The sequence below is a fragment of the Perca flavescens genome, chromosome 22, assembly GCF_004354835.1.
Source record: "Perca flavescens isolate YP-PL-M2 chromosome 22, PFLA_1.0, whole genome shotgun sequence".
Taxonomy (NCBI): Eukaryota; Metazoa; Chordata; class Actinopteri; order Perciformes; family Percidae; genus Perca; species Perca flavescens.
Genome location: NC_041352.1, coordinates 5,965,867 through 5,992,699, shown reverse-complemented (window position 1 = coordinate 5,992,699; position 26,833 = coordinate 5,965,867). Strand labels below are relative to the sequence as shown.

Sequence of the window (26,833 nt, the reverse complement as noted above, 5' to 3'; positions counted from 1 at the left end):
AAAAATTAAAATAAAGGTAACACTGTGCGCATAAAACACCGATAATGCAAAGCAAAAACATCCCTTTTAGGACATGGCATACTTCTGTTGGAACAGATATGGCATACTTCTCCTTAAAGCATGCCTGTAGATCCACGTACTTCTGTGTCACTGCGTGGGTGAACGTGACTTCATTCGGGTCCAGCTGAGCGTTTGGGCACGTTTCAGCAACTAATAGCCCCGATAAGAAAGGAATCCTTCGCTGGGTAATGAAATCCAAGGCCGACATGTGGACAAGGCGGAGACTGCTTGTAGATCTGCTGCTCACGTTAGGGCAGCTTATCTACTGTACATATCCAACAGTTATTGTTGAGCTGCCGGCAACAAGAGGCTGAGTGAGACAAAACAGCCTTCGGTTTACAGTCAAAATGAAGACTCCAGCCAAAATAAGCACAATACCTTTAGGGAATTACTGCTGGGTGTTTTCTAAGAGAGAGACTGTGTGTGTGTGTGTGTGTGTGTGTGTGTGTGTGTGTGTGTGTGTGTGTGTGTGTGTGTGTGTGTGTGTGTGTGTGTGTGTGTGTGTGAATGCTATTTGAGTTCATCAGTGCCTCAGATGGTGAGCTCATTCAGTCCTTAAGGCACAGGCTGTTATGGTTTTCATTCACAAAACAAATCCCGAAGAGTGAGAGGCACCTCAGTATCCGTACTTTGCATTGACCAAAAAGTCGTGGAGTTACTTGTCTAAATAACAAAGGCACTTTTGGCAAAATACAAATGTTTTGTAGCATAAAAAAAAGGAAATAAAAAAATCCGACTCATCCAAAAATAAGTTAACGTTACAAAAGTGTCTTGTTTTAGGAAATACTGCAGTGAAACTCATCAACATTTGTCTGTCAACCCAGCAAAGAAAATGATGGTCATGGCCTCGTTCGCACTTTTTAAGACACCAATTACAACCAACCCCAACCCCACCCTCCAACCCCCCCACCCTCCCCAAACAACAGTTCTGCCAAAGTTTATTTGGACTCTGGCGAGTTTGCTGAAACAGGAATGTTTGCTGGTTTGCATAAAGAGATGGGAGGACGATGTCACGGCTAATATTTCTGCATTAGAGGCACTTTAACAGTCTTGATCTCTGCTATGTGGGAGGACTTCTGGATGATGCAGCTGGTGGTACCAGAGGTGCTGTCCTTCCCTTGCGCCAAGTTGGTCAAGGCCATAGCGGCGTTGATCTCTCTCCAGTACGTCTCGTCTTTGCCCTTCACCCTCTCCTTTTGCGCAGCTCCGACGCCACCGCTGCCACTGATGATTGGAGGAAAACGCAAACATGCACAGGAAAGGACAAAACAGAGAGCGGGGAGTTAGAGGTCAAGTTCAGCTTGTAATGAATGAAAATAGAGGATGTGATCTTGCAGCAAGGTAAAAGAAAGTCTACTCACTTGTCACATTTACTTGATCCATGGTCTGTGGTTTCTGAAAGTAGAAGAAGAAAATAAAAGGTTAGCTTTGCAGAGTTCTCAGGGGTCAATGAGGATTTATTGAAATCTAGCTGAACGGACAGGCGCAGGAGGCATGTGTGTGTGTGTGTGTGTGTGCGTGCGTGCATGCGTGCGTGTGTGTCTGTGTGTGAGCGCGTACATGGTTCTGTGTGAGGTCTGTACTGTAAGTGTACACCGTGTCCTGTGCAAACATGTGTTGCTTTGTTTTCTCTCTTTACTCAGATGCTGGACAAAAAGGACATTTTGCAAGAAGCCGTCAAGAAACAAGGTGACTAATAGGATCGAGTTGAAAGATGTTTCTTATGACTCATAAACTCCATTCCCTAATATTTTGTTCGAAAACAAATGGGCCCCGGCCAACGTAATTGAGTTGTCTGAGGAAATCAGATCGAAAATGACTGAGCGTAAAAGATTTGAGTGGGAATGAAAAGGCAGCAAGTGAGTCAGTGAGAGAAAGATGGATGTCTGCTCTCTCTTTTTCTCTTCAAATGGGAGCGATTGCTATCTCATATGTAAAACATTAGCGGTGAATAGTAGAGTCATTAAACAATGAAACCAAACTTCTCTTCAGGGCAACCAGTGTGTTTACTTCAGCATGCTACAGAGAGAAAGACCATGTGCACATTCGTGTGTGTGTGTGGTGTGTGCGGTGTGTGCGTGTGTGTGTGTGTGTGTGTGTGTGTGTGTGGGGGTTAATTTGCAAGTTTTTTTGCGCTGAACCTGTCTTCTGTCTTGGGTCTAGCTCTAGTTACGTTTTGCCCAGCAGTGAATATGATGATACAGGCTTGGCGTTTCATGAGGCATTAAAAGAGAGCAGAGCATCTGGATTTCCTAGCCGTGCAGCCTCCAGGCGCTCTCTTTAAGCAAACTAAAGAAACAGCTAAGGCCCTGTGAGCTTTTAAGAAGCTAAATCGTGACCAGGTATAGATGACTGGTCGACTTAAGAACATTTAAAAGAAGGCAAATTCTCTTAAAATGTCCATGTAGCACCAAAGGTACCAACGAATTTGTCTTAACTGGGTCCTGCTTCACCCTCCCAGATGTCCCAGCAGGGACAACCAGTCTCTTGCACCCTCCGTGCCACATTTCCCAGTAAAGCAAATGTCTAAACCTGAGCTGCCACTTTAACGAGCCCTTCCTTGCGCCACCGCAACACAACAATCGAAGGGCGTTCCTGAGCGTTTTCTACTGCTAATGAAAATCTGCACCCTTCATTTTCACTGGCATTTCATTCCCATGATTGTTATACTGGAAAAGGTTGCGCAGGGACACTGTGTTTGAGGTTTAGCATCGTCGCAGACAGCCACAGAGTCGGAGTGCCAAAACTCCAAACTCCTCCGGCGTCGGAGAAAGCACACAACATTTCACCGTTTCGCTTTGTCACCTCTAACCTCGCCAAAGCCCTTTATAGACTTTCCAAAGATCTGGATCCAGTGTTCAGGCTTTTGCAAGCTGTCATAAGCGCCTAATTATTCCCAACGCCATTACTCTGTTCCTCCCTTGTTTTCCTGAAGTTTTCCCATGTAGCGTGACCCACACTGACTAGTACTGGGTTTGCAGGGCCCCGGGCTAATATGGGCCTGATTATGAAATTTCCTGTAGTTTTCCCGTTCGCTCTTTAACAGGTGTGTTCCACAGAGAGAAACGGACTTCACTCTCGGCACTTTCCTCCTGCTGATGACTCTTAGACAGAAGAAGAGAGAAATGTGCGTGCATGTGTGAGAGGGAGATGAGGACATGATGACCCAGAAGTACAAACCACAAAATGAGATTTTAGGTTTTAGTGCGCCACAACTCCCTGCTGACCTTTCCCTCGTTCTTTATCTTACTTTTATCAGCGAGTCCCTTTTCCTTGATTGATATTCCTCAGGTCCCTCCTTCTCTGTCCTCCACTCGTTCAGCCCTTGCTGCAGCGATTTGCTGTAATACCCCCAGATACAGGTACTCGGAGACTGACCATTCTCATGCAGCCCAGCCAAAACAAATGCAATGTTTCCCGTCTATGTTTATATAACTAGTGACTCTGTGCTATGTCACGAATAAGTGACTTCTTCCCTTCTTCCATATTTCCAAAAGCTGTTTTTGAAATCTTTTAATGTTATCCATCTCTTCTTTATCTCCTATATTTTCATACTCTCAATTTTGTTGATGTTTTAGCCTAAATTGTGGATATCAGATAAGACTGATCAGGACTTGAAGACTGTGAACTCAAGTTTATTTACTGTATATAGCTCCTTTCCTGCAAGCATACAGCCCAAGGCGCTTCACAGAACAAAATTCCCTAAGCTTCCCCTAGTCAGAGTCCCGAAGCAGTCCGAGGATTTGAGGGCCGGGGGTGAGATCACTTGCGGTTTTTCTAACCACCGCTTCGGGCCAAGCAGCCCATGAGTTCGGGGTCAGGAAGCAGGAAGATGGTCTTGATCGCGGCTATCTTTTTAGTCTGAACAGAGGCAGTGTCAATGAAACTGGACAAGAGAACATCCTTCTGTTATAGGTCATCTGATAGTCTGTGGATGTCTTCTCTGAGGCGAGTGATACTCCTGTTTGCTTTCTGAAAGGCCTATGCGGCAGACGGCACACGTTATGGTGTGGAATTAGCTGAAGGCCAGCTCAGAAGGCATTCTCTCTGCGCATCTGATCATTTGATTGTTGCCAGAGCTCAGAAGCAGATTGGCCCTGAGTAACAATATACCATTAATACCATTCTCCATAATCACAGCTCTGTAATTACAGACCAATGACACTGTTTTCATGTGTCGATGATGTTCCCCCAAAATCTTCACTGCTGCGGGGCTCACCATATTGATTGGTTTATGACATCAGCAAAAAGATCAATAGCAGTGACACCTAAGACAAACAACATGCAGAAGACAGAAGACAGTGTATTTCCGTGTGTTTTGAAGTCACTGTGGGCTGTGAAGCACAGTGTGTGAGTCTTTCCATCCACAGCTTTAAGTGTTTCCAGTGGGTGTGAGGCAGCCACCGTCCAGATGCTCCTTTCAGAACATACAAAACGATGTTTTCTGCGGCCACCCTGACCCTCAGGACCTCCCCTTAGACTAGGCTCCAGTCCCTGCCCATGGAAGCCCCGGACCCCAGGATCTGGAAATGCACCACTGCATACAAAAACTCTATTTCCAAAGCTCTGTGCCTAAAACATTTAAAACTCAGATTTTTTAAAACAAGACCAATGCCAAAGACTCAATAAATCGGCAATAAATCATGGAGGACTTTTTATTACTTTATCATTTTTCCTTCTTGTTTTTTTTCTCAATTAATTTTTTTATTTTTTTTTGCTTTACTATTTTGCTACCGAACACTCAGTCCACATGCTGTTGCCTTTGGGCTCCACTGACAGTGGGGTTTCATGGACCGCCAAAGGGGAAAGCTAAGAAGTTTGATGGTTTCTGGCGTCATGCTGGAAGTCCAAAAATACTAGCTCACTTAACATCACCGCGGGGTAATGGAGGGAGAGCAAAAAGAGGGCAAAAAAGAAAAAAAATGGACTAGTTTTAACAAAACTTGGTGAAAATGGGAGAAAACAAGAACATTAGGAAGGGAATAAGGTTACACCTGTTAAGACGACGAACTGAAGAGAGTGGTTTACTATCATCATTACCATCTGGTGCTGTTGTTAGCAACATACAACAATAAACAAGGCAGCCCCTGTTGCACCAACCAAGGGCTGGGCTGAATTAGGCAGACAAATAAACACACACACACATTTGATATGACATTTAGGCTTTTAGTTGGTGGTCTTATCCAAAGAGACTTAGAATAAGCGTCAAGTCTTAGGTCACCAAAAATCACACGTTGCCAAAAATAAGTCTGCAGTGGCTTTACAATGTTCCCATGACCATAAAACAAAAGAGTAATGTGTTTAAAAAAACAGAGCAGATAATAGGAAGGACAGGATTTTAAAGGAATAGTCTGAGAGTTAAATGAGAAGATTGGTACCACTGTCATATGAGACTGGCATCGGTCTGTCAGCGAGAAAGCAAATAAGCGTATATTCCAAAATGTGAATGTGAAAGTTTGTTTTGATACTGTAGTTTGTGTGATTCATGTGTGCCATTTTTGTTGTTGTACCCACATTGGTCAATGGACTTCTCTGAAGTTGCTTTGGATAAAAGCGTCAGCTAAATACATGTAATGTTAATGTAATCTTTGACAAGATTAGCTCAACTCAAAGGTCCACCTACTAGCTTTTTTCTGGAGCTATGCGACCGTACGAGCGACTACAGCCCTCAGAAGACCAAAGTTCCAAAATCAGGCTCTATGTGCTGATGAAGACCATGAGATCTAGTAAGAGGGCCTTGAGTTAAGATTATTTTGTCAAATCTTTAAAGAGGAATTTAAAATGTAAAGAAGAACAGTTGGTACCAGTTTCTCATAAGGTACCCTTCATGAAGAGTTTGTAACTTATGGCTATACTGTGTTAATGGTTAATAACTCATTTATTGTGCCTTATGGATCAGCTGTAGTCTATTTATAATGCAACTTCTGGGTTGCCAGGTTGAAAAAAAATCTGTTTTGCTGGTAAATCATTAATGGTAAAGTTTGCACTTAAAAATATTAATTAAACCATTAAGTCTGCATTTACTCATGTTAGTTAATTTAAAAAGCATAATAAGTTTCTCATTTTTTAAAGAGTCATAGGAAAAAAACGTCATCAACCAGATCAGCTAAAAAGACGAAAGCAAATATCCCGCTGAGGAGGATAAACACCGGGCAGAGAGCCTTGCAACTAAAAAGTTGTTCTCAAAAATAACTTAAATAACTGAGAAGGTATCAGTAAAATATGTATTGACAATTAATACAGCTATTATTGTAACTAATAACTAGGAACTAATTAGAAAGGATGACTGATTAGAAAGTGGAATCAAAAAAAGTAAAATGTGTTTGCTTTGACCGGAATGAGAAGATTATTCCATCACAGGAGAAAGAAAGATAGTTGGAAAAACACACACACACACACACACACACACACACACACACACACACACACACACACACACACACACACACACACATCCAAACTCAATTGTTGAAGTAAGGAAATGAGCTAAGCCGATTTCCTCTACAGCACCTGATGAGAACCAGTGTGGTGTTGCAGACTGGACAATCTGCTGGCCACGGACCTGTACAACCACAGAACAGGTCGTGACGCGGCTCCTTTGATTTTTTGAGGTCTGATGAGTCATAGCTCTTCACTGGACAGAAAAATGTTTCATCCTGCAGCCACACTTTACCTCCAGCGACGCCTATGTCATGACGCTTACCGGATATAAAGTTACACTCAAATTACTGAATGTGCAGACATGTGACTGCACGGACTGCTTACTTTTAGCCAAGTGTTTTTGGTTCTGACCAAAATGGAAATGACGAACGCTTCAGGCAACGTCTGTTGATGCTATCTTTGATTTGACACCAACCCAAGCCACAGAGTCACCAAGCAATCACCCTACTGCTTTTGGGCTTCCAGATCTATTTTCTTTTATGTATTTCTATAATGAGCTGTGCTTTTTATTGATTGATATTTCAAGAGGAGTCTGTAAATGAAGTTAGAGATGCCTTGGCACTCCACTGCCATGCGCTCTGCCAATGCTACTTTCATATTACCTCTCCTAGTAGTTTCTCTCTGTCTCCTTCGGTCTCTGTGGGTGGTGAAGAAGTCTGAGTCTGAGGCTCCGAAAAACCAAACTGTCAATTCCACTCAGTTAGCCAAAGACATCATATACGGCGTGAATTTAATGCCTTCTCCTTTTGCCCTGACAACACTTTCATCACTTAAAAATATTGAATAATTAGCTCTTACACTATTAAATGGAACATACACACAGCGACAGAGCCAGACAGATACTGAACCGCTGCCAACAAATTACTCTCCCATCCGCTGCCTTTCTTTTTCTGTGTTGCTTTTTTTTTCCATGTCTGCCCGGCAAATGACACACTGGTGTGTTTGTGTGTGTGTGTGTGTCTGTGTGTGTGGCTGCGGTCGGGGCAGATAACCAAGATCCTGCAATGAGGATTACGCTTTGTGTCTTCTCGCTAGATGGAGAAATAATAACAGTGTTTCAGATGTTTAAGCACTGCCAGGTTGTCATTGTGTTTACGAGTGCCAGTAAACAGAGTGTAATCAGGGCCCCCATAAATCAGCCAAAATAAGAAGAGCGTCTCGACGAAGAAGTAAATACGTTGCCATGGCGAGTGTGTGTGTGTGTGTGTGTGTGTGTGTGTCTGTGTGTGTCTGTGTGTGTGCGTGTGCACGCGTGTGGACTGCCAGGGTGTCGTGGACAAACGGAACCAATCACGAGCAGAGAGCCAGAATTAGGATTTGGCGTGACAACAGATGATCGCTTAAAAATGATCATCACAAAAGATTGAAAAGGAGACAGTGATAGCATCTGAGGATCAGGGGGCTCACACTTCAAATGCTGACTTCATGACAACAGGGACACATCTCTGGAGTAAAGACGTAGCTGATGATGAACAGATGAGCCTGTCCTCGCTAATTTGACACAACAGGTACAAAAGAGACAAAACGGGGCCGACTCTTCCCCCGTCGAGCCATTCCATCACAAGCTTCCCAGTAACATCCTCTGGGAAGAATGGTTGTTGTTTGCGCCGCACAAAACACACACATTAGGGAAAACCACAAGTAAACATTATTCGGATTTGTAAGTGTTTTCATGTGCCCAAAAATATCCTTTTTTTTGGGAGCTGGAAGCCAAATGATATGTTTGCGCGGCACTCACTGCATCATTATGTTGCAATTCTTCACAGTGGTAGGTTGAATTGCCCTCTCACACTCTTGGGGGATTTCTGTGTGCGAGTGTGTCCCATCTCCTCACTAAGTATGTCACACCTCTGCTCTCCTCTATCCCGTGGTAACACAATGGCTGGTAACACAATTGTTCTAGACGCGGCTCGGCTTTTAAAATGGAAACAATTTGTGTTTTATACAGACCGGGGCAGCGCGGCACGGTTTCCCTGACTAAGCAGGCAGCTGTGTTTTCTGAATATGATGACCCGATTGTGCGTGTGCCCTAAAAGCCTTGATGATTTAAAAACGATCAGGTTGAGAGGCCTCATTATTTCGCACTCTTCCAGTTCTATGTTAGGGAGTTGCGTATAAACAGTGTCTGTTCCGATGTTTGTCTGTTACCACTTCTCCGCAGGATGACGGCTAGAATGAACACTGTCTCAGTCTGGTGCTGTCTTTTTTTTGTTTGCCTCGCACCCAGCCTCTGTTTAGTGGTCGGAGGCCAATATCCCATCTTCCAGTGACAGAGGATTACCATTTGTTTTTTTTTCTTCCTCTCTCTCTCTCTTTCTCTCTGTGTGTCTATCCACCTTTCCATTCGCATGAAGCTCCACCACAGCGTAATGCCGGGATTATACCTCACCTCTGCCAACTCCCAGTCTTTCCCACCGTTGGACCAGCCACACCCTGCTGATCACTTTACAGCCTTGATATACATCACTGAGGACTCCACATTGTGGAGACAAAGTGCAAAACGAATTAAGAGTATATTATGTGATATAACGCTCTTATTTTGACACATAAGCATGCATTGACCAGGGTGGTAACATCTGTGCACATATGTATTGGGGTTTAACTTATTGTATCCTTACCTTTTGTGCAGTATCTGCAATATACTGTAAGTCGTCATTCTAAACTGGCTTTAAAGGGTCAGTTTACATAATTTTCACAACAACACATTTTTCAACATACCCCTAGTGATATGTTGCCACTCAGATAGTTTAGATTACCAGCCTCTCACATTTCCTTCCCCACCCTAATATCCCAAAACCCTTATAGATAAGTCAAATTTCATTCATGGTGCTACTTACACAGTTGAAAAAAAACGTACTTTTCGTTTCACTACATTTTTATGACATTTTCAATGTAAAGTAACAAGCAGCAAAAAAATATGATAAATATGCCGGTCTTTTTTTGTCCTTCAAGCCAATTTACTTTGAACAAAATGGAAGATATACATTTAACCATTTACCATACGTTTTTTCATTCATGGTTTAAGTTCAAAATGAATCTGCAAATCTGCACATAAAACTACTGACTTTGATTTTTCAATATAATTGAGAATAATCCATCTGAATTTAAGATTTAGGAAGTTGACGGACAGGTCTCTGGATAATCCATCGTAACAGGGACACTGTTTTTGGAGAGACACCCTACTGTTGAGTATTACAAATAAACATTTAAAAATACTCAAATCTGCAGTGACAGAAGTTTCAGAGGTGGATATTTGAGAAAAAAAAATGATTTACATGGCCAGGCACCACTAGGGGTAAGTGCAAAAATATAAATAAAATATGAAAAATATGAACGTGAACTTTACCCTCGCCCCAGCCTGAATCCTAGTCAAGTGTCCTCACTATGACAGATTTTCCTCTTCTCCCTATCTCTATGCACATGCACACTCTCATTTCTTCCGACCACCATCTCTGTGTCTCTTAGCCACTGCCACCATGCTGTCTTTATTCTCCTAACAGGCCACTGCTGGATAAACTCAACTCTAGATCTGGATGGAACAAGTGCCTCCCTCTCCCTCCTCCCATCCCTTTCACAATCATTCCTAAAGCCCAACCTGAACCCAGTAAGTCTTGGCAAAAGCTGCTGTCTTGGAACAACATTCCCAAGCCCCTCCTCTTTCTGTCTTCCCTTTCGCCTTTCCTATGAAACTGTGGAAAGAGCAAATCGTCGCCAGTCTATCCACATCTCTGGATTCCTAAGATGAGGAGTCCTCATCCATCACTGTCCGGGAGTGGCTCATTGTCACCGAGCGGCCTCGCGTCAAGCATTGTCTTTCCTGTTGCTTTGTGGCCTACAGTAAATCACACCGTCGTTCATCGGTCAGCGAACGTGACATTTGAGTCCTCAATCAGACACCATCCCTCAACAACGCTGCTGTATAAATAACGACAGTTGGGTTTTTCTTGGGAGAGGAAACAAGAGAGACATTAATGGTAAAGTAAATCCAGTTAAGTGTCTTGTTATGTGTTATGTATATAATATGAAACAGCCATGATAGAAATCTCTTTTTATCGTGAACAACCATCACATCTTTCTACCTGTCTAGCTCAAGACAAGAAACTGAAACCTTTTTTTTTTTTTTTTCTTTCCACATTACGATTACTTTTCTTCCATTAACCTGGATGACTCCAGAGCTCCTTAAGTGCCAATGAACTCTCCAGGATTCAATAACTGTCTGGCACTCACTACGACCTAATTCTAAAAAGGCCCTTAGGATCTCAACTGCTGCCGTCAAACACTGCTGTTTTCATTGAATGTATTTCTAAGGAAACTGTGTGTTGAACAGCACACAGTTACTTAGAAATTAGTCACTATAATGCTATAAAATAAAGGTGACTCTGACTTAGATGTTGGTCGATTACACAGAATCATATGAGAAGCCGTCATTGAAAAATGACATTTGGGAAAGGGCAGGCACTTTCAATAATTACCTTATCAAAAAATACCTGGCAGGTGATTGGATGAACCATCCGTCTATCACGTCTACCATTGTTGTCTTGATCGAACAGTTGCGGCAGTCACACACACCTAAACCTCGCCCGTAGCTGCCAGTAGCTCCTAACAGGATGCTGATTGGTCCAGTGAGCTGGTAGTTCAGACACAAATTACTTGAAGATAGATTTTTGTGTGATATGTGGTGTGAAGATTCTCGTGTGATCTAGTAATATCGTGAGAATCCAGCTGGCGTGCAAGGTAAGTGGCATGGCACCACCATCATAACTGTGGTGATCCAGTGACTTTTTGTCTAGCACCACCAAGAGGTTGACATTTGTGGTTTTGAGTGAAATGTCTCTATAACTATTAGATGGATTGCCATGAAATTTGGTGCATTAACTCACCCCCCAAAATGAAATGTAAAATGGCCCAGTTAACATGGCTGGGGCACGTTCAGCTTACTACAATATTAACACAAAGAGGAAACACACATATCAAATGGCTTTTGTTAAAATGAAAAATGCTTACTTACTAAAATCTGATATTTGCGCATTTGAGCATGTCTTCTCCTCTTCATAACATTGTGGCAAATAAGCTATGTCACATGATTTAAGAACTAAAACATATATACCAAAAAACATATTATAAAAGTTTGTATTGCTCTTTGACAACCAAAATACACAATACTGATGTATTGTCAAACATCATTCTTGACATTGGGAGATTACAAAGAGTAAGTGAAGGCAGCCGTGTCATGGCCTTGAAACAGTGTAAATAGAGCCTTACTCTGGCCTTTATCCTAAAATATAACAAGAATACTATATAATAACTAGGAATCACAAATCCAACTAAACTGAACTTCTATTTGTAGATGCAGAATAGGATTTTTGTTTGTAGTCTGGATGAATCAATACAGTGTATATAGGCCTATGATTAATACATTTTAAAAATATATACAAGGGGCCAGTAGGGGGAACATGTTTATGTTGGATACTATATTAGCATTTTCATTCTGAGCATTTTAAAATGCTGACAATAGCATTTAGATCACAGAGCCACTAACATGACTCAGAAAAATGTTCATTATCTTAATCTAATAGATGCACTTTTGAAAGAGGCACAGAAAAATCTAATTATTGGAAACTTCCTGGTGGCCCCTGACTTGCTTTCAGCTATCAGTACTTTTCCACATCAATAGAAGAATTGGCAAGCATTCTACGCTCACCATCAGACTACTGTACTCAGCTGTAACCAGAGTCCATAAAGGAAGGAACCTGAGAAAATGTACCAGTGTCAACCTCGTGTAAAATGTCTGACGGAGATCTCTCAGCCTCCGTCCGCAAAAACGTTGGAAGCTATTTGGCGTATAATGATCTATATGATGTCGGACGGGGCGAAATCTGGTACGGAGCAAGAAGAAAAACATTGAACCAGATTCCTGCCATTTAATATCCCATTAAAGGGTAATTTGGCATGAAACCCCTGGCATGTGTGATGGAATTCTACTGCTCCTTGTGTTCAATGAAATTCCACACAGGCTTTAGACTGTAGGTGTGTGTGCATGTGGCTGTTTGTACTGGATGTGTGTGTGTGTGTATGTGCTTGTATGAGGACTGTGAATGGCACATGACTCTGTGTGTGTGTGTGTGTGTGTGTGTGTGTGTGTGTGTGTGTGTGTGTGTGTGTGTGTGTGTGTGTGCGCGCGTGTGTGTGTGCGCGTGTGTGTGTGTGCGCGTGTGTGTGTGTGTGAGAGTCCTTTCAAGCCAGCAGAAGTGTAGTTTTCCACTGGGGTAAATCTACACTCTCCATCTCCTGCCACGTCTGACTGCCCTCTGTAGTCACAGATAACACTGTGGGCTCAGGCTGCGGCCACAACAGCCAACTGACCCATTACTGGACTTTTAGCCAATGGAATGATGGTTTGCTTTGACCAATCCCGATCATTTTACAGGCATGGATTTGTCAAAAGAATGTGCAAAGAGACACCGTTTGTGCTCTTTCTTTTCAGTTCAAATCCTTTTCCTCTGTACTGACTAAAAATGTCAGCCGGGTCATTGATCTGATTTATTCTGTCTTTTTTTCTCTGTTTTACTGATATAAGTACAGATTTATGTGGACTTTGCTGCTAAGGGAAACATTTCTCTCTTATTAAAATACAATTAAACTATTTGTAAAAGAGGAATGCGACAAGAGGAAATGATGCAAACCCAAGCTTAAAATTATTTCTCTCTGCCTCCCTCTTTCATTTGCTCGGTCTGTGTCGGCGAGATCAGATGTGGAATTACAATGTAATTTTCTCGACTTTTCTTTCGTTTCGTTTGTTCAACTGGGCGATTGGATCGGAGGGCCCCTGCAGGTGTTCGATCCCATGAGTCAACACCGCCTCGGAGAACTTTCCATGTGTGGATTCAAAAGCCTTCGCTTGCATGTAACAAAGTAACGCTTCTGTAAAAGTGCCAGAGCATAAGAAATCCAAGAGGGACACATCAGCGCCAAGAAATGATATTAACCATAGAGATAAAATAGTTACTCTCTATTAAAAACAGCAGGCCAGCCAGGTGAATTAATCCTTTTTTGGGGGGATTTCTCTTATTAAAACTTGGTAGAGGGAGTTATAAGTCTCACTTGGTCTATCCATCTCTTTCTTTCTTTCTCCATCTGTGAGTCCCAGCAGGTGTTTCGATGTGAAAAAGCCCGATGTTCGTTCAGGTCACAGGGTTTCAAGTTCTTCGATCAGGAGGATTGCAACCGTCGCAGCCGTTGATGCATTTTATACCACCCCCCACCCCCCTTCGGCGCTCAGATAATATGAAACACATTTGTCCATAAGAGGAGCTTTAAATGAAACACAATAAAAATCTGCACAAACCCCCATCCTCCGTCACTCCATCACCTACACTTTCATATCTGCCTCCTCGCGGTCCTGCCCACACTCAACAGAAAGTGAAAACATCACTATTGGTTGTGAAGCGCGCATGAACGAAGCCCCAGTGTTCTCAACTGAAGAAGAACTTGGACAGATCTGACCTTGATTGTTAGCAGCTTAGACGAGTTGCGAGCTGAAGCGTTGTGAAAGAGCTCGCTCTGTGATTTGCAAGGTCCTGACACTACGTTCACAGTAAGGGGGGAAGATCGGTGACATCACATCACTGTTAAACATTTTTTAGCTGGTTCGACTTAAAGACACAAGTTTCCCTGCTGCCTTGAAAATGTGAATTAACTGAACTCATCTTGAATAATTAAGTTACTGAAAAGTCAAACAAAGAGGAAATATGAACCTGCGCCAAGTAACTGTGTTCACAAACAGGACATATATCAAGTTTCCATCATGTATTCTTTTCTTCAAATAAAAAAAGGGTCTTTTGAGTGAACACTTTCATTCTACTCATAATTTAAAGTAACAAAAGTTCAACTGAAGTTCTAAAATTGTCTTAAAATAAAAATTCTACGTTGAATAGTAAAACATAGTTGCATTAAATTAATCATGAACAATTAGTTGATTCCACTTAATTCATATATGATTTACAGTGATTACATTTAATGTATTGCTGTCCACATCTACTCTACATTTCTTACATTTTGCAAGTGCACATCTTTTTTTTGTCATAGATTTTGAAGTTCACAATGTTGAGTCCAGCTTGAAATTAACTGCTTTACAACAAAGAGTCCCAAAATAAAAGGGCTATTAATAAAGACCGTAAAGCGACATATTTTAAAGGATTATTTAACTACAGTAGGTGTCAAAACCCAGAATCAGAACATGCTATTGTGCAAAAACACACATCCAGGCAAAAAGGGACAATAAAGCTGTCACTTTGACAAAACCAAAGAAACACTTCATCTGGCTTCATCTCACTCTGGAATGTGTTTTTCATTCGGCAGAAACATTAATGACAGAAAACTACTTTTTCTGACGAGAGCAATGTGAGCCCGAAGACAAGAACATCGACAGCAATAATTTAAACGACAAGTGATCTATATCAAGAGATTCCACTTTGTTTTGCGTGGCCTAATATTTTTTTTGTTATTACTTTTCTTTAAAGGTGATTTTCACAAAAATACATTTTTTTAAAGTATGCTTTTACAGATCACACACACACACACACACACACACACACACACAGTCTGCCGACACACAAAAACACACAGCCCATTTGCCTTGCCCCTGCTCTCTCAGCAGGACCTCATGGCAGGATCAAAGGCATGCCAAACAGTAGTCTGAAAGTGAGCATGTTCCACATGGCCTTGTTGTGTCTGGCCTACTAAAGCCTGGTCAGAGGAGCAGGCTGGGGGGAATTCCTTCTCTGCTCGGCTGGAGTGGGCGAGAGACAGCCAGTGTTCTTGTGTGAGAGTGTGAAGAGACAGTACATGGGCTTCTCTGCTGTGGATATATGAACGTGTGAGTGTTTTGGACACACCGGGCCTCGCTTCTAATCTAATAGAACAGCTTTTTTTTTTTAAAGGCAGTAGTCATAGGAATCACATTCGTCAACACCAAACGCGATATCAAATGTAGAAAGGTAGAAGAAAACAGTGTGAGCAGGCAGCAGCAGTGTAATATAGAGCGAGGCAGACAGACAGAAATAATGGACCAGCTGCAGGAATTAAAACAAAATGTGCAGATGGACGGGACAAAAAAAGAGCAAAAGTGCAGGATGTCGTGTGTGCAAGGGAGACTCTTAAAGGGAAAGAATGCAAGAAATGTGGCTCCTTACCAGCCCGATAAACAAAGTTCGCTTCAGCCTCAGAGGAGGACGGCGAGAGCAGCTCGTCGTCGTACTCATTGGAGCTGAAGGAGCCGGAGTGGTTCCTCTTGCGAGCGTCCATGACGGCGTTGGCCACCATGACGTGGCGCAGTGAGTCGTTCAGGTAGCGATGCAGCAGGCTGCTCTTGTACTTGGGCGGAGACACATAGTCCTCAGCAAGTGAGGCCGCCGAGCGTAGTCCTGCTCCCATACCCATGGCCATGCCCATGCCCATGCCCATGCCCACCATGGAGGAGCCCTCCTTCTTGATCACGCTCTGGTACATGGGCTTGTTGAGCTCCTCGGGGCCGCTCGGTGTCCTCTGAGGGTTGTCCCCGTCTACGCCATCAAGTGGGAAAATCACAAGAAAATAATTAAGATGCAATGCAGAAATACATTTCAAAAGCAAAGGACATCTTTCCTAGCATTTTTACTCATTCACACTCATATTGCCTTGCATGTTTCTTTCTATCTTTTTCCTTCTGTGCCTTTTTTTCTCACCTGGATCCCAAAAGCCTATCAACATTTTATGGCATTAGATGTAATGAGCTATTCCTGGAAAACAAGACACATTTGATTTGTAAATATATGTCAAATCATGTGTAATTCTTTGTAGATGGGTGGATGCTTTTTCCTATTGATTATAAAACTAATGTCTTAATAGTTAAAAGCAGTCTCGATAGACATCCATTGTAGTTATATCTCAGCACCTGTATACAGTACAAACTCCATTCAAGTTTTAAAATGTTGATTATAACATGCGGATTAACTGTACATGATCTCATAATGATGACATGTACAGTTTATTAGTTATGTAATGATTTAAAGCCAATGGAGGCCCATTCAGTGCCATTGTATTGCAATATATAGTTTTATATATTATTATATATAATTAAATGATGTATTGCAAACTGTCAATACATTAAGGTTAATCAGTTTTCTCAGCATCTGAGCACATAGCAATCACACGCATTATCTTAAGAAAATTCTGTAGTTTAAATCTAACCAACTTCAGCATGTTCATCCCCACTGACTCACAGTCTAGTTATTTTGAGCTAATCTTGAATCTAAATACCAGGGCAGGGAGATTTCAACCTGGCGCTCCTGCCCTACTGTTGGCATCGCCTCAAGAGCAGAAAGCCCAGCCGAGATTTAGGACGCATTACCAAAGCGTAACGGATGGTAGCCTATTTCCTCTCCATCAAGACCACATTGCCCCCTCTATTTCCCTGCAGAAATAAATAATTTCCAGGCCGCAGGGCCATAGAGATTGAATTAAAGCAAAGGTCTCTACCTGATGAAAGAAACAGGGGGGTGGGGGAGAGAGATAAAACACCATACTGAAAAACCAGATATCCTCTGGCAGGAGGGAAATCAGGGAGAAGTTCACTCAAGATACTGTCCCTGCCAAGAATGTAATTTTGTAATTTGGGCTGGTTGGACTTTTGATTCAGTCTAAAATTATAGCTCCCACATATCAGAAACACATGGAGGTAGCATACTTGCTCTCATTCCCTTGTGCAGTCTGAGGTAAGTACAGCAAGTGCCTCAGCATCTCCTCTGAAACCACACAAGCGATACTAAATCTAATCATTATAATCCCATAATAGTGTCCTTTAAACTCTAGGTCTGCCACCTTTTCCAATAAAACTTCCTGTTAAAACGCCTCCTTGACAGTGTGTCCTCTCCAGATCCAAAACAAGCTGTACCATTTCAGGACAGTGAGAGGAATTTATGCCGAGTCAGAGGGGTCAGGTCTGGCCCCATAAATAGCCTCTGGAACAAAAGCATAAGCTTAAAAACATAATGGATGGCTTTTTAGCGCATGGGGTCAGAAGTGAGAGCAGGCTGCGGGTAGCTTCATAACCATAATGTCACAGGGAGAAGAGTCAGGGAGATATACAAAGCCTCCGGTGGTACAGTGGCCTGTGGCGGACACAATGCAAACACCATGCACGCATTCCTCTTTTAGCCGCACGTTTGGCCTCTCCGTCTCCAAAAAATTTAATTAGAGATTACTGACACCACAGCGCTCTTCCTCTCTCTTCATTCTCTCACTGCGTGAGTATGTATGTTTTATATTTTTATTTTGTTTCCTGACCATGTTTTCAGTGCTGACAGTGAGTAGAAGAAGGTAGTTGCTGTAAATACACGGCTGACACAGATTGCAGGCTGGGAGACAGAGGTTGGCTCAGCGGGGTGTCCTAATGACAGCGTGTCGCCGCCCGCCGGCCTCAGTGTCTCTCGGCTGGGTCACACACTCGCCATTTATATACACCCAGAACATGGCTCTGCATAGCATCAGCCTACTTTAAGTTGTGCACAGAGGCAGATGGCCTGGCCTTTGGCTTCTTTTCATGTAATAATGCTAGATTTGAATTTCGGGGGGCAATACAAGTATGATGTAAGGAGTATATCTTGGTCACTCTGTACAAAGAGCTTATAATAGTATTATATAGTGCTTATAAAAGGAATAGCTATATTAAATCCTGCTAATCAAACTAATTAAATGATTCATATTCAGATGTGAATTGAAGGACATTAATGTAGCTTTGGCTTTCATCTAGAGCAAGTTTCGATAGAAGAGAACCGTAGAACCCCAAACTTCCTCGGCCCTCATTAGGCAACGACAACTAAAGAGGTCAAGGGTCACAGAGAAAAATGGGATAACTAACGCTGCTGTTGTGCCTAAAAGAAGATAACAGATAAAGATAATATGTATTAATAATGAATAAATAATGAATTTTGAGTAGCCTCTTTTAACTTGGAATGGAACTTGGAAGAGAGAAGGAGTTGCTGCTAAGGTGCAGTCGAGCCGTACCGTCTGAGCAGCTGTCCTCGCTGCTGACGCTCAGCCTCTCCGCGTTGCCCTGGACATATTTGTTGTAGAGCTTGATCCTGAGCGCCCAGCTCAGGTCTGGCTGCCTCACCGTGTTCTTCAGTCGCCTCCTGGCATTGGCAAACCAGTTGGAGACCTGAGAGAAAGAGAAATAGAAGGAAGTGGGAAGACACAGCAAATTGAAACATATGTTATTCCAAACACCTCCGCATTCATGGCAAAACAAAGACTTGACTATGAAAAGGTCTGCTCTCTGCCTGCCATCAGTCTCATTGAGAAAAACCAAGAGAGGCCAAGGCAAAAGACAGAACCAGAGTCAGGTTGCAGAGCAGCTCTGAAACAGCTTTGAGAAACATCCCAGACGCTCCAGAGAGACACCCCAGCATGCATCTTTTCTGTATCAATGCCATATAGAAACATTTAACACCCTCCAAATGCCGAACAGCCACGGAACGCAACGTTTCATTAACTAATGTTCCGACCGAGATGTACGTCCCCCGTGCTTATTCTGGACTCGCACAGCCTCCCTCCAATAATACATTTTTTCCAACACTGTCCTCAAGATGCAATAAAAAAGACACTTGAGCCGGCGCTCTTCCTTTCACTGGGAGGAGAGACCATTAGATGTTATACTAGAATAACTTTTCATGCTCAATAGACTTCAAGCGGCTTATGAAGGGGCTGGGACAGGGGCCTTATGCTAGAGTACTTATTTTTTTGATCCCCTCTTCCAGTATCGTGTTTCTTGTTAACTAAGACCATCCCACATCCCTTTGTCTCGAGCCCAGCGCTGTGGCACTCCAGGCGGCATCTAGTACTTGTGGCTTGGCCGGAGGGGAAGCGAGGTGAGACGAGACGAGGCAAGGCGTGGGACGGCTCACTAATGAGGACTGGAGGCAAGATGGCTGCCAATGGGGTGCGAGAAGAGAGAAAGGATGGCACGCCTGCTCAGATGACACCCAGAGAGATAAAAAAAAATGGGGGGGGGGGACGCGGCAGCCAAACTTTCTCTCTTTCACCCGTGGCCTGTCTGTACTTTATGTACTGTAGAGGAGACGGCATGCAGGCACGCCGAGGGATTTCAACGGTGATGGAGAGATGGCACCAACATATTAGCACAAACTTAAAAAAAAATAATTTACAACGTCTAGATGGGGGAAAAAAATAAGCTGTTTTGCTAAAACATGACAGATTTAGTTGCTTTAAACACCTGGTGCCAGGTGTGTGTTTCCAGGGGAAAAAAAGCACAGGAAGTGATGCGTTCTACATTACTGGCAGCGCTGGTTTGTTTGGAATCAACAGTGGAAGAACTGGGTAGTTCTTGGGCTCCGTGAATGGATAGGCAAAGAAAGAACGCCACCTTGGGCTGCAACTGACAATTTTTTTCATATTTAATCATGTGTTGATTATTCTGTTGAATAATCTATTATTGTTTAGTCTATAAAATGTCACAAAGTTGTGAAAAACATCCAGCACGTTGCCAGAACTCAAGGTAATGTCTTGAAATGTCTGATCATTAGTCCATAACCAAGAGATATTCCATTACATTTGCTTATTCTAATACTCTACACTACATTTGAGAAACTAGAAACAGAATGTTAGACATTTTACTATGTAAAATGACTGAACCTAAACTGTGGAACGATACGACAGGCCTCTTCACTGTCTGTTTTTAAATCTCTTCTTAAAACCCACCTCTTCTCCTTGGCCTTCGACTCCTGACATTGACATATTGATTTTTATTGATTTTATTGTTTTATTGTATGGCGGTCTTCTCATGTTTTATGTCTTTTAATTTGTTGTTTTTTGTATTTTACGCCTGTGTGAGTTATGTACTTTTATTTATTCTTCTGTACAGCACTTTGGTCAACTTTGGTTTTGCTCTATAAATAAAGTTTGATTGATCAATTGAATAATATTCAATTAGTCGACTAAAACAAACTGTATCAATAGAGAATAAAAGGACAATAAAAATAACTTTAAAAGTTGTTTTTTTCTTTTTTAAAACACATGTACTGGCAGAAGAAGAAGAATCTCCTTCATGGTGGACAATTTGATGAAAAAAAAATATACCTGCCTGTCATCATGCTCATCCACTGACCTTTGACGCTGCTGCTGCTGCTGCTGGTATTTGGGTGTCAGCTTAAACGTGTGCGTGTGTGAGGGTTTTGAGTGTGTGTGTGTGTGTTCGCAGCACAGCATCCCGGTGTCCAATAAAAAGCATTCCTCTGCACTCTGCTCGCCCTCACCAAAACAAACAGCTCCATCAGGCTCCCAAAATGAGAACCAGATTAAGCATAGTGGCCGGCGGCCCAAAAAAGCCGCCGCAGACTTTTCTGAGGCCGTATCAGTGACCTTGTCAGCCAGATGATACTGTACACACACAGCCGCAAGTGCCAGACACAAAACACACTCCTATTCCCCACTGGGTTTTCCTCTCGGCGGTCAGTTTGTCAGCCGCTACAGTCAAGTTGTCCACTGTAGTCTTGTATTATCAGTAGAGGTTGCAATAGTAAGTATAAGAAACCTGTATTTATACTGCATTTATTTACACCTATAGTAGATTAGTGATACTCAACCTGTGGGTCGGGGCCATCAAGGGGACTTAAGATAAATATGAGGATTTAAGAGACAAACCGAAGGAGAAGAAAGAATTTAATATGTTTCTGCTGCATAAAGATTTTTTTTAATTTTCATCTCAAATTCTGAATTGTTTTACTTGTTCGTACCTCTAAAAAATAGTATAAGTAGTATAGTACAGTATAATAAACTAAAATCACTTGTTGGCCATATGACGAGAGTGATCAAATAGAGGGGTCATATGTCAAACTCCAAAAAATGTTTATTCACCTTTGAGTGAAATAAAAAAACAATGAACAGAATTGCTAAAGTACCACGACTGCACGAGAGCTGTAAAATAATCAGCTCAAGATGCAAAAACACTTTCTATTCACAGTCTTCTTATTACAAATTTAAGTCAAAAAACAGCTTTAAGACCTGATTAGACAGAAACTCAACCACAAAAATCTAATTTTTACTTTTTTCCTCACTGATCACACTCATGGCCACATGAATATTCAGAAATACCTCACCATTCTCTTTCTTTATCACCTGACCAGCAAGTGATGAAGACCAGATAGCACTCACCTGGACCAGGGTCATTTGCGAGCCGAGGGCCAGCAGGATCTTCTCCGTCTTGGTGGGGTAGGGGTTGTCTCGGTGCTTGTAGAGCCACTGCTTGAGCGGTCTCGCCATGTCCTGCAGGGCCTGGCGCTTGTGCCGCACTTTACCGCCACTGGGCCGACCCCTGCGGAGAATTCAATTCAATTTTATTTATAGTATCAAATTATAACAAAGAGTTATCTCAAGACACTTTACAGATAGAGTAGGTCTAGACCACACCTATAATTAACAAAGACCCAACAATTCCAGTGATTCAAGCATTTAGTGTGACAGTGGCGAGGAAAAACTCCCTCTCAGGATGAAACCTCGGGTGGTGAGGAAAACTCCCTTTTAGGGAGAAACCTGGGACAGACCCAGGCTCTTGGTAGGCGGTGTCTGACGGTGCCGGTTGGGGGTGTGATGAACAGCAGCAATAATAGTCACAATAAAGATAAAGGAACTATGACTAGAAATAGTAGTTGTAGTAGTTCATGGCGTAGCAGGGCACTGCAGAGTGTAGCAGGGTGTAGCAGGACGTAGCAGGGTGTAGCAGGGCATAACAGGAGAAGCAGGTAGAATAATAGCCAGATCCCACACTGTACATAGAATTCAAACCTATTACAAGATATTATATAACTTATAGTCCATGTTAGGGCTGAAAGATTTGGGGGAATAAACCGAATTGCAATTGTTCTGCCAGATATTGAGATTACGCTTCGATATGTGATTTAAAAATAAAAGTTTAGCTAAAGTTCAATATTCACTGTGTAACAGATACAACATCATCAGCCATGGAGCATTATAACAGGAGACACTAAAACAGCTCTATGTTCTTATGCAAGGATGAGAACATAGATATGAATTGCCAGCAATAGATGTTTTCATTTAATAAGCATGGAACATTGAAAAGTCAAACACAGAACATTTAGCACAAAAGCTATAGTTATAGTGATAAAAAAAAACTATTCCAATAAAAAATATCTACTTTCCTGTAAACTGAAATGTCTGATATGCCTCATTTCAATAGCAGCATCTACATATTGCACCTTCTAGGATTATGTTAAATAAAGTAATAAAAAACAAATGAAAAAATCCACTCAACTAAATATTTGACTAAATTTGATTTATCGCAGTCGTCACGATTAGCTAATCGCATTCTTTCAAATCTCGACTCGATTTGAAAACGACTAATCGTTCAGCCCTAGTCCATGTGAATTATAGCACTATATGGATTTTTTTTTTTTTTTTTTTATCTAAACCTGCACTGTTTGTACATTTGTGTCTAGCACATGTATTCTTTTTCATTTCACAAATTAAAGTTAAAATCTGGTTTAAAGCCCTAAAGGAGAAACACAATTATGGTGTTTATTGAAGTGAACCAAACGATGTTGTGCAGCTGCAATTGGAGTCCTGGGTGGACCGGCATGTTGTCTGAATTGGTTTGTCATGGCACATAAAGTGAACACTCTATACAGTATGCAATTTTCTCACCCAAAGCACTGCAATTAAGATAAGAGAGGTTGGATTAAAAGAGAGAGACACAAAGCAAGAGAGACACAAAGCAAGAGAGAGACAGAGAGAGAGAGAGAGAGAGAGAGAGAAAGAGAGAGAGAGAGAGAGAGACTGAAGCAGACAGATGCAGCGAGAGAGAGAGAGAGAAATACACAGCCACTTGCAGTTTATTTTCATTGCGTGTCCCACAAACCACGTTGCAATGAAACAAACAACAACATTGTGCTCCGTCAACAGCCGGCTGTTGGTTTTCTGGTCTGTGAAGGATTCAGCCTCACCTTCGTTCCAGGTTTTAGGAACCTGTAGATGTCAGTATGGTGCTGTGCGCCGCTTCCCTCTTTATCTCACCAAAAAGCTCCACTGACTGCAGATGTAACATATTTTAGTCCAACCTCAAGTCTGCCTGAGGTTGATGTTCTACAAATATTTTCCTTGTAATCTAGATCAGTATGAACATCCAAAAGGACATTTTCCTCTGTGTTCTGAAATTTGGTTTAAACACTCAAACACAAGCACACACCTCTGTTTAATAATGTAATGTTCTTCCCTCGAACCGATGCTATCCTTGAGGTGACACCGTACGGTCACACAAGTTCATTGACTCCTATTATTTTTTATTATTGAAAGTTACTCTGAAGTTAATCTGAAGGTCCCTGCTATCCCTCTGTGTTCTCTCTCTCTCTCTCTCTCTTTCTCTTTCTCTCTCTCTCTCTCTCTAGGCATACAAATAATACATAACAATAATAATGGAATTACATGATGTTTTCTTACACCTGCTCCCAGATAGGTAACATTAACAAAATATATATGTTCGGAAAAAAAAAACACTTGGCCTCTATGTGATTGACTAGACCACACAGAGAGTTGAATGGTGAATTTAATAATTGGAAACAGATGGAGACCTCTACAAGAAAGCTACCAAACGGCTGACCTAAATTATTCATTTTAAGATTAGCTGTGAACACCAGCACCTAAATAAGGACCAGATTGGGAAACGGTAAATATGAATTACCTGAGCCATCAGATCCTGTTGCATTAAGGCCACATGAAAAAAAAAGTCAGACTGGATGATCACGTTTGTGTTTGTCTTGATATGTAAAGCCTAAGTAGTTACAGTTTTTGACCTTCCTTGTGGCTATTTAATCCGCGCGTAAATTTCAGATTTTTGTACGTATAAATGCGTAATTCAAGCACATCTGCAGAAACGACTTTATCAATCCGAAATTACATTAATAGTTATCTTTTATAACTCAAGGTGGCTCATGCATATACATAGACCACCAATTTAATTATATAGGAATTTGACGCCCGATCTGAGCTTGATATTTCATATCCTGTCTTAATTATGCGCACAAGTTGGAGAGATAACCACAGAGCTCTGATAACAAAACCATTGTTGTTCACTCTCTCGGTGTGCTAATTTATGCTGAGTGAAATGACCGTGAAATAGAGGTATTCCTCATCAGTAATCCCGGACTCCAGTTAATCCACATGTTAAAAAAAAAGCCACACATGCTGACCAGCAGCGTTAACATACCCGCTCCGCCGGTGTCTGATGGCCTGGTTGTCTCTGATGGTCTGGTTGCTGGAGAGGAGGTCTGCATGTTGCCCGTCGATGACTTCTAGATAATTTCTGCTGCTCATTTCCACCTCTTTCGCCTTCTCCTCAAACAGGACCTGGCTGCTCAGCTTGTTAAACACGATGGTGTTCATTTTGGCCAGATATTCCCCCGATTTCTCTGACGCGCAAAAATTAAAAAGGAAAAAAAAAAAAAAAACTCCTCGGATTTGTCACAGTGTGCCCGTGTCTCTCCTGTGGAACAAGTTTGGATATTTTACAGAAAGAGTCTTTAGCCTACTATACTTAACAAACTGTGATGTGGTCGTGAACTAAATAATGACCTTTGGTCGGGGAAAGAAATCCTTCAAAATCAGCAACACGTATCTCCAAATAAGCACTTAATATTTGCCCTGGAAACACGCATTTCTCGGATAAATTACAATTTGACATCTTCAATGTGGTGTGGGTGATTAGCTAACCTTCCACTATTGCCTGCTCATATACACTGAATGAACCATGGAGACGGTCTTGAGCTGAGGCGGACCGTGCGTAAATGCGCTGTTGTGATGCGTCATTTTTAAGGTCGCTCTTTGTAAACATGTGCATGCTGCAATTCCAATTCGTAGCAAGTGATTTCTGTGAAGCCTAAATAATCCAAATAACTGCACTCAGTCAGGTGTGCACTTCATGCTACAGATAGGCTATTCCTGGAAACGAGCAAAGAAAACAAGTGGAAAGTGCTTATAATGATTATCAGTGCAGACTGCACAGTCCATTATAGCCTAACTACTATGGATCGTTTTATTTTAATAATGCCGCACAGCAATAAACTACTTTTAACAAGAATGGCTTTTCTCCTACTCAGCTTCAACCCTGATTTTTCAAGTTTTACAAGTGAGAAAATTCCACTCAATTCTTTTTAATACAATTTCCACTTTTGTTTAACAAACAACTGAGGATAACATATAATTTACTACAGTAGATCTACAGAACGGACTCGGTGGTCTAGGTTGTAAAAAAAAACTATCGTGATTTTAGTTTAAAAAAAATAGTGTTTTAGAATTTTAGTTTAAGCATCTTGAATATTTCCGCACGGTTGTCCCATGTCGCTATAATCCCTGAATGGTTTATTTAGGTTGGTGCTATCCCTTTTTAATAACCAAATCATTTAACAGTCCCCATGCTCCAAAAATGTGACATTTAGTTTTTCTCATCACTTTCAATTTGGATTTTATTTCTGTGCAGGTTGAATATTGAATGTGTCACGGGGGGAGACGCACCGTGATGTGATGCCATCAGCACCCTGCTGCCAAATGTGTAGCCTCCAGAACCATGCAGTGATGAAATAAACAAAAAAACATCGCACAGGAAGTGGATTTAGAATCCATATCTATATTATATGTAGTCGTTTATAAGACCTAAAGTCGTGAGAATAATGTCAGAATAAAGAGCAGTACTGTCCATTCAAAGTTGGGTAAACTGGCTTTAGGTGCGTTTATCCTTCACTAACGTTACATCCCTGGTTCAATAACCTGAGTACCATTTCAAAGCTGAGCCTATCGGCCCATTTGGGCTACCTAAAACAGCCACCGGTGTGTCAGTGTGTCTCGGTCAGTTAGCCTACCTGTCCCGGGCCCCTCCTGCGTGTCTCTGCTGTGTAGAACAATAATCCTGTTTCCAGTCGCCCATTCCCTGCTCACATGTTCCCGTCCTGAGATCCTGAGCTCAATCCACACAGAGCGCCGTCTCCTCCTCCGCTTTATCCAGCGGCCTGCGCCGCGCCGCCCGGGACTCTGAATATCTCACCCTGCTCATGTTTCCTAGTACACAGCCCGAGCCTGCGAACATACTGTTGATGGTTTACGCCGGTTCTGGGGCCGGGGCCAGCAGAGGGAAAGAGAGGGAGGGAGGCATCACGCTGCAAAAAGTGGCCCGTTTAAAAGCACTGAATCCACGGTGGAGTCTGAAGACGGTAGCCTACTTTTCTTGAAACAGACGTATCCAGCTTACATGGGAACATATCTCCTCCTCACCGTG

The 26,833-nt window shown here is 42.1% G+C and overlaps 1 protein-coding gene across 2 annotated transcripts; it reads right to left on the bottom strand.

The window, feature by feature from the left end:
- Positions 1-1,022: 1,022 nt before the first annotated feature.
- Positions 1,023-26,506, bottom strand: mkxa (mohawk homeobox a). 2 transcript variants are annotated; one of them, XM_028569840.1, is made up of 7 exons: positions 26,421-26,505; positions 24,773-25,048; positions 21,709-21,868; positions 18,544-18,697; positions 15,693-16,061; positions 1,422-1,455; positions 1,023-1,284 (listed from the first exon to the last, which is right to left on the bottom strand). In XM_028569840.1, the coding sequence occupies exons 2-7, from the start codon at positions 24,946-24,948 to the stop codon at positions 1,077-1,079; spliced, it is 1,101 nt and encodes a 366-aa protein (XP_028425641.1). In that variant the 5' UTR covers positions 24,949-25,048; positions 26,421-26,505; the 3' UTR covers positions 1,023-1,076. The 2 variants fall into 2 exon arrangements, with proteins under 2 accessions (XP_028425641.1, XP_028425643.1); XM_028569842.1 differs by lacking the exon at positions 24,773-25,048 and having other exon boundaries at positions 26,421-26,506.
- Positions 26,507-26,833: the final 327 nt, after the last annotated feature.

Coding starts and splice junctions, on each gene's coding strand:
- mkxa (XM_028569840.1), bottom strand. CDS start 24,948: ATGAACACCATCGTGTTTAACAAGCTGAGCAGCCAGGTCCTGTTTGAG. Junction 21,869..24,772: donor ATCAGACACCGGCGGAGCGG/GTATGTTAACGC, acceptor AATTCTCCGCAG/GGGTCGGCCCAGTGGCGGTA. Junction 16,062..18,543: donor CGAGGACAGCTGCTCAGACG/GTACGGCTCGAC, acceptor TTGATGGCGTAG/ACGGGGACAACCCTCAGAGG.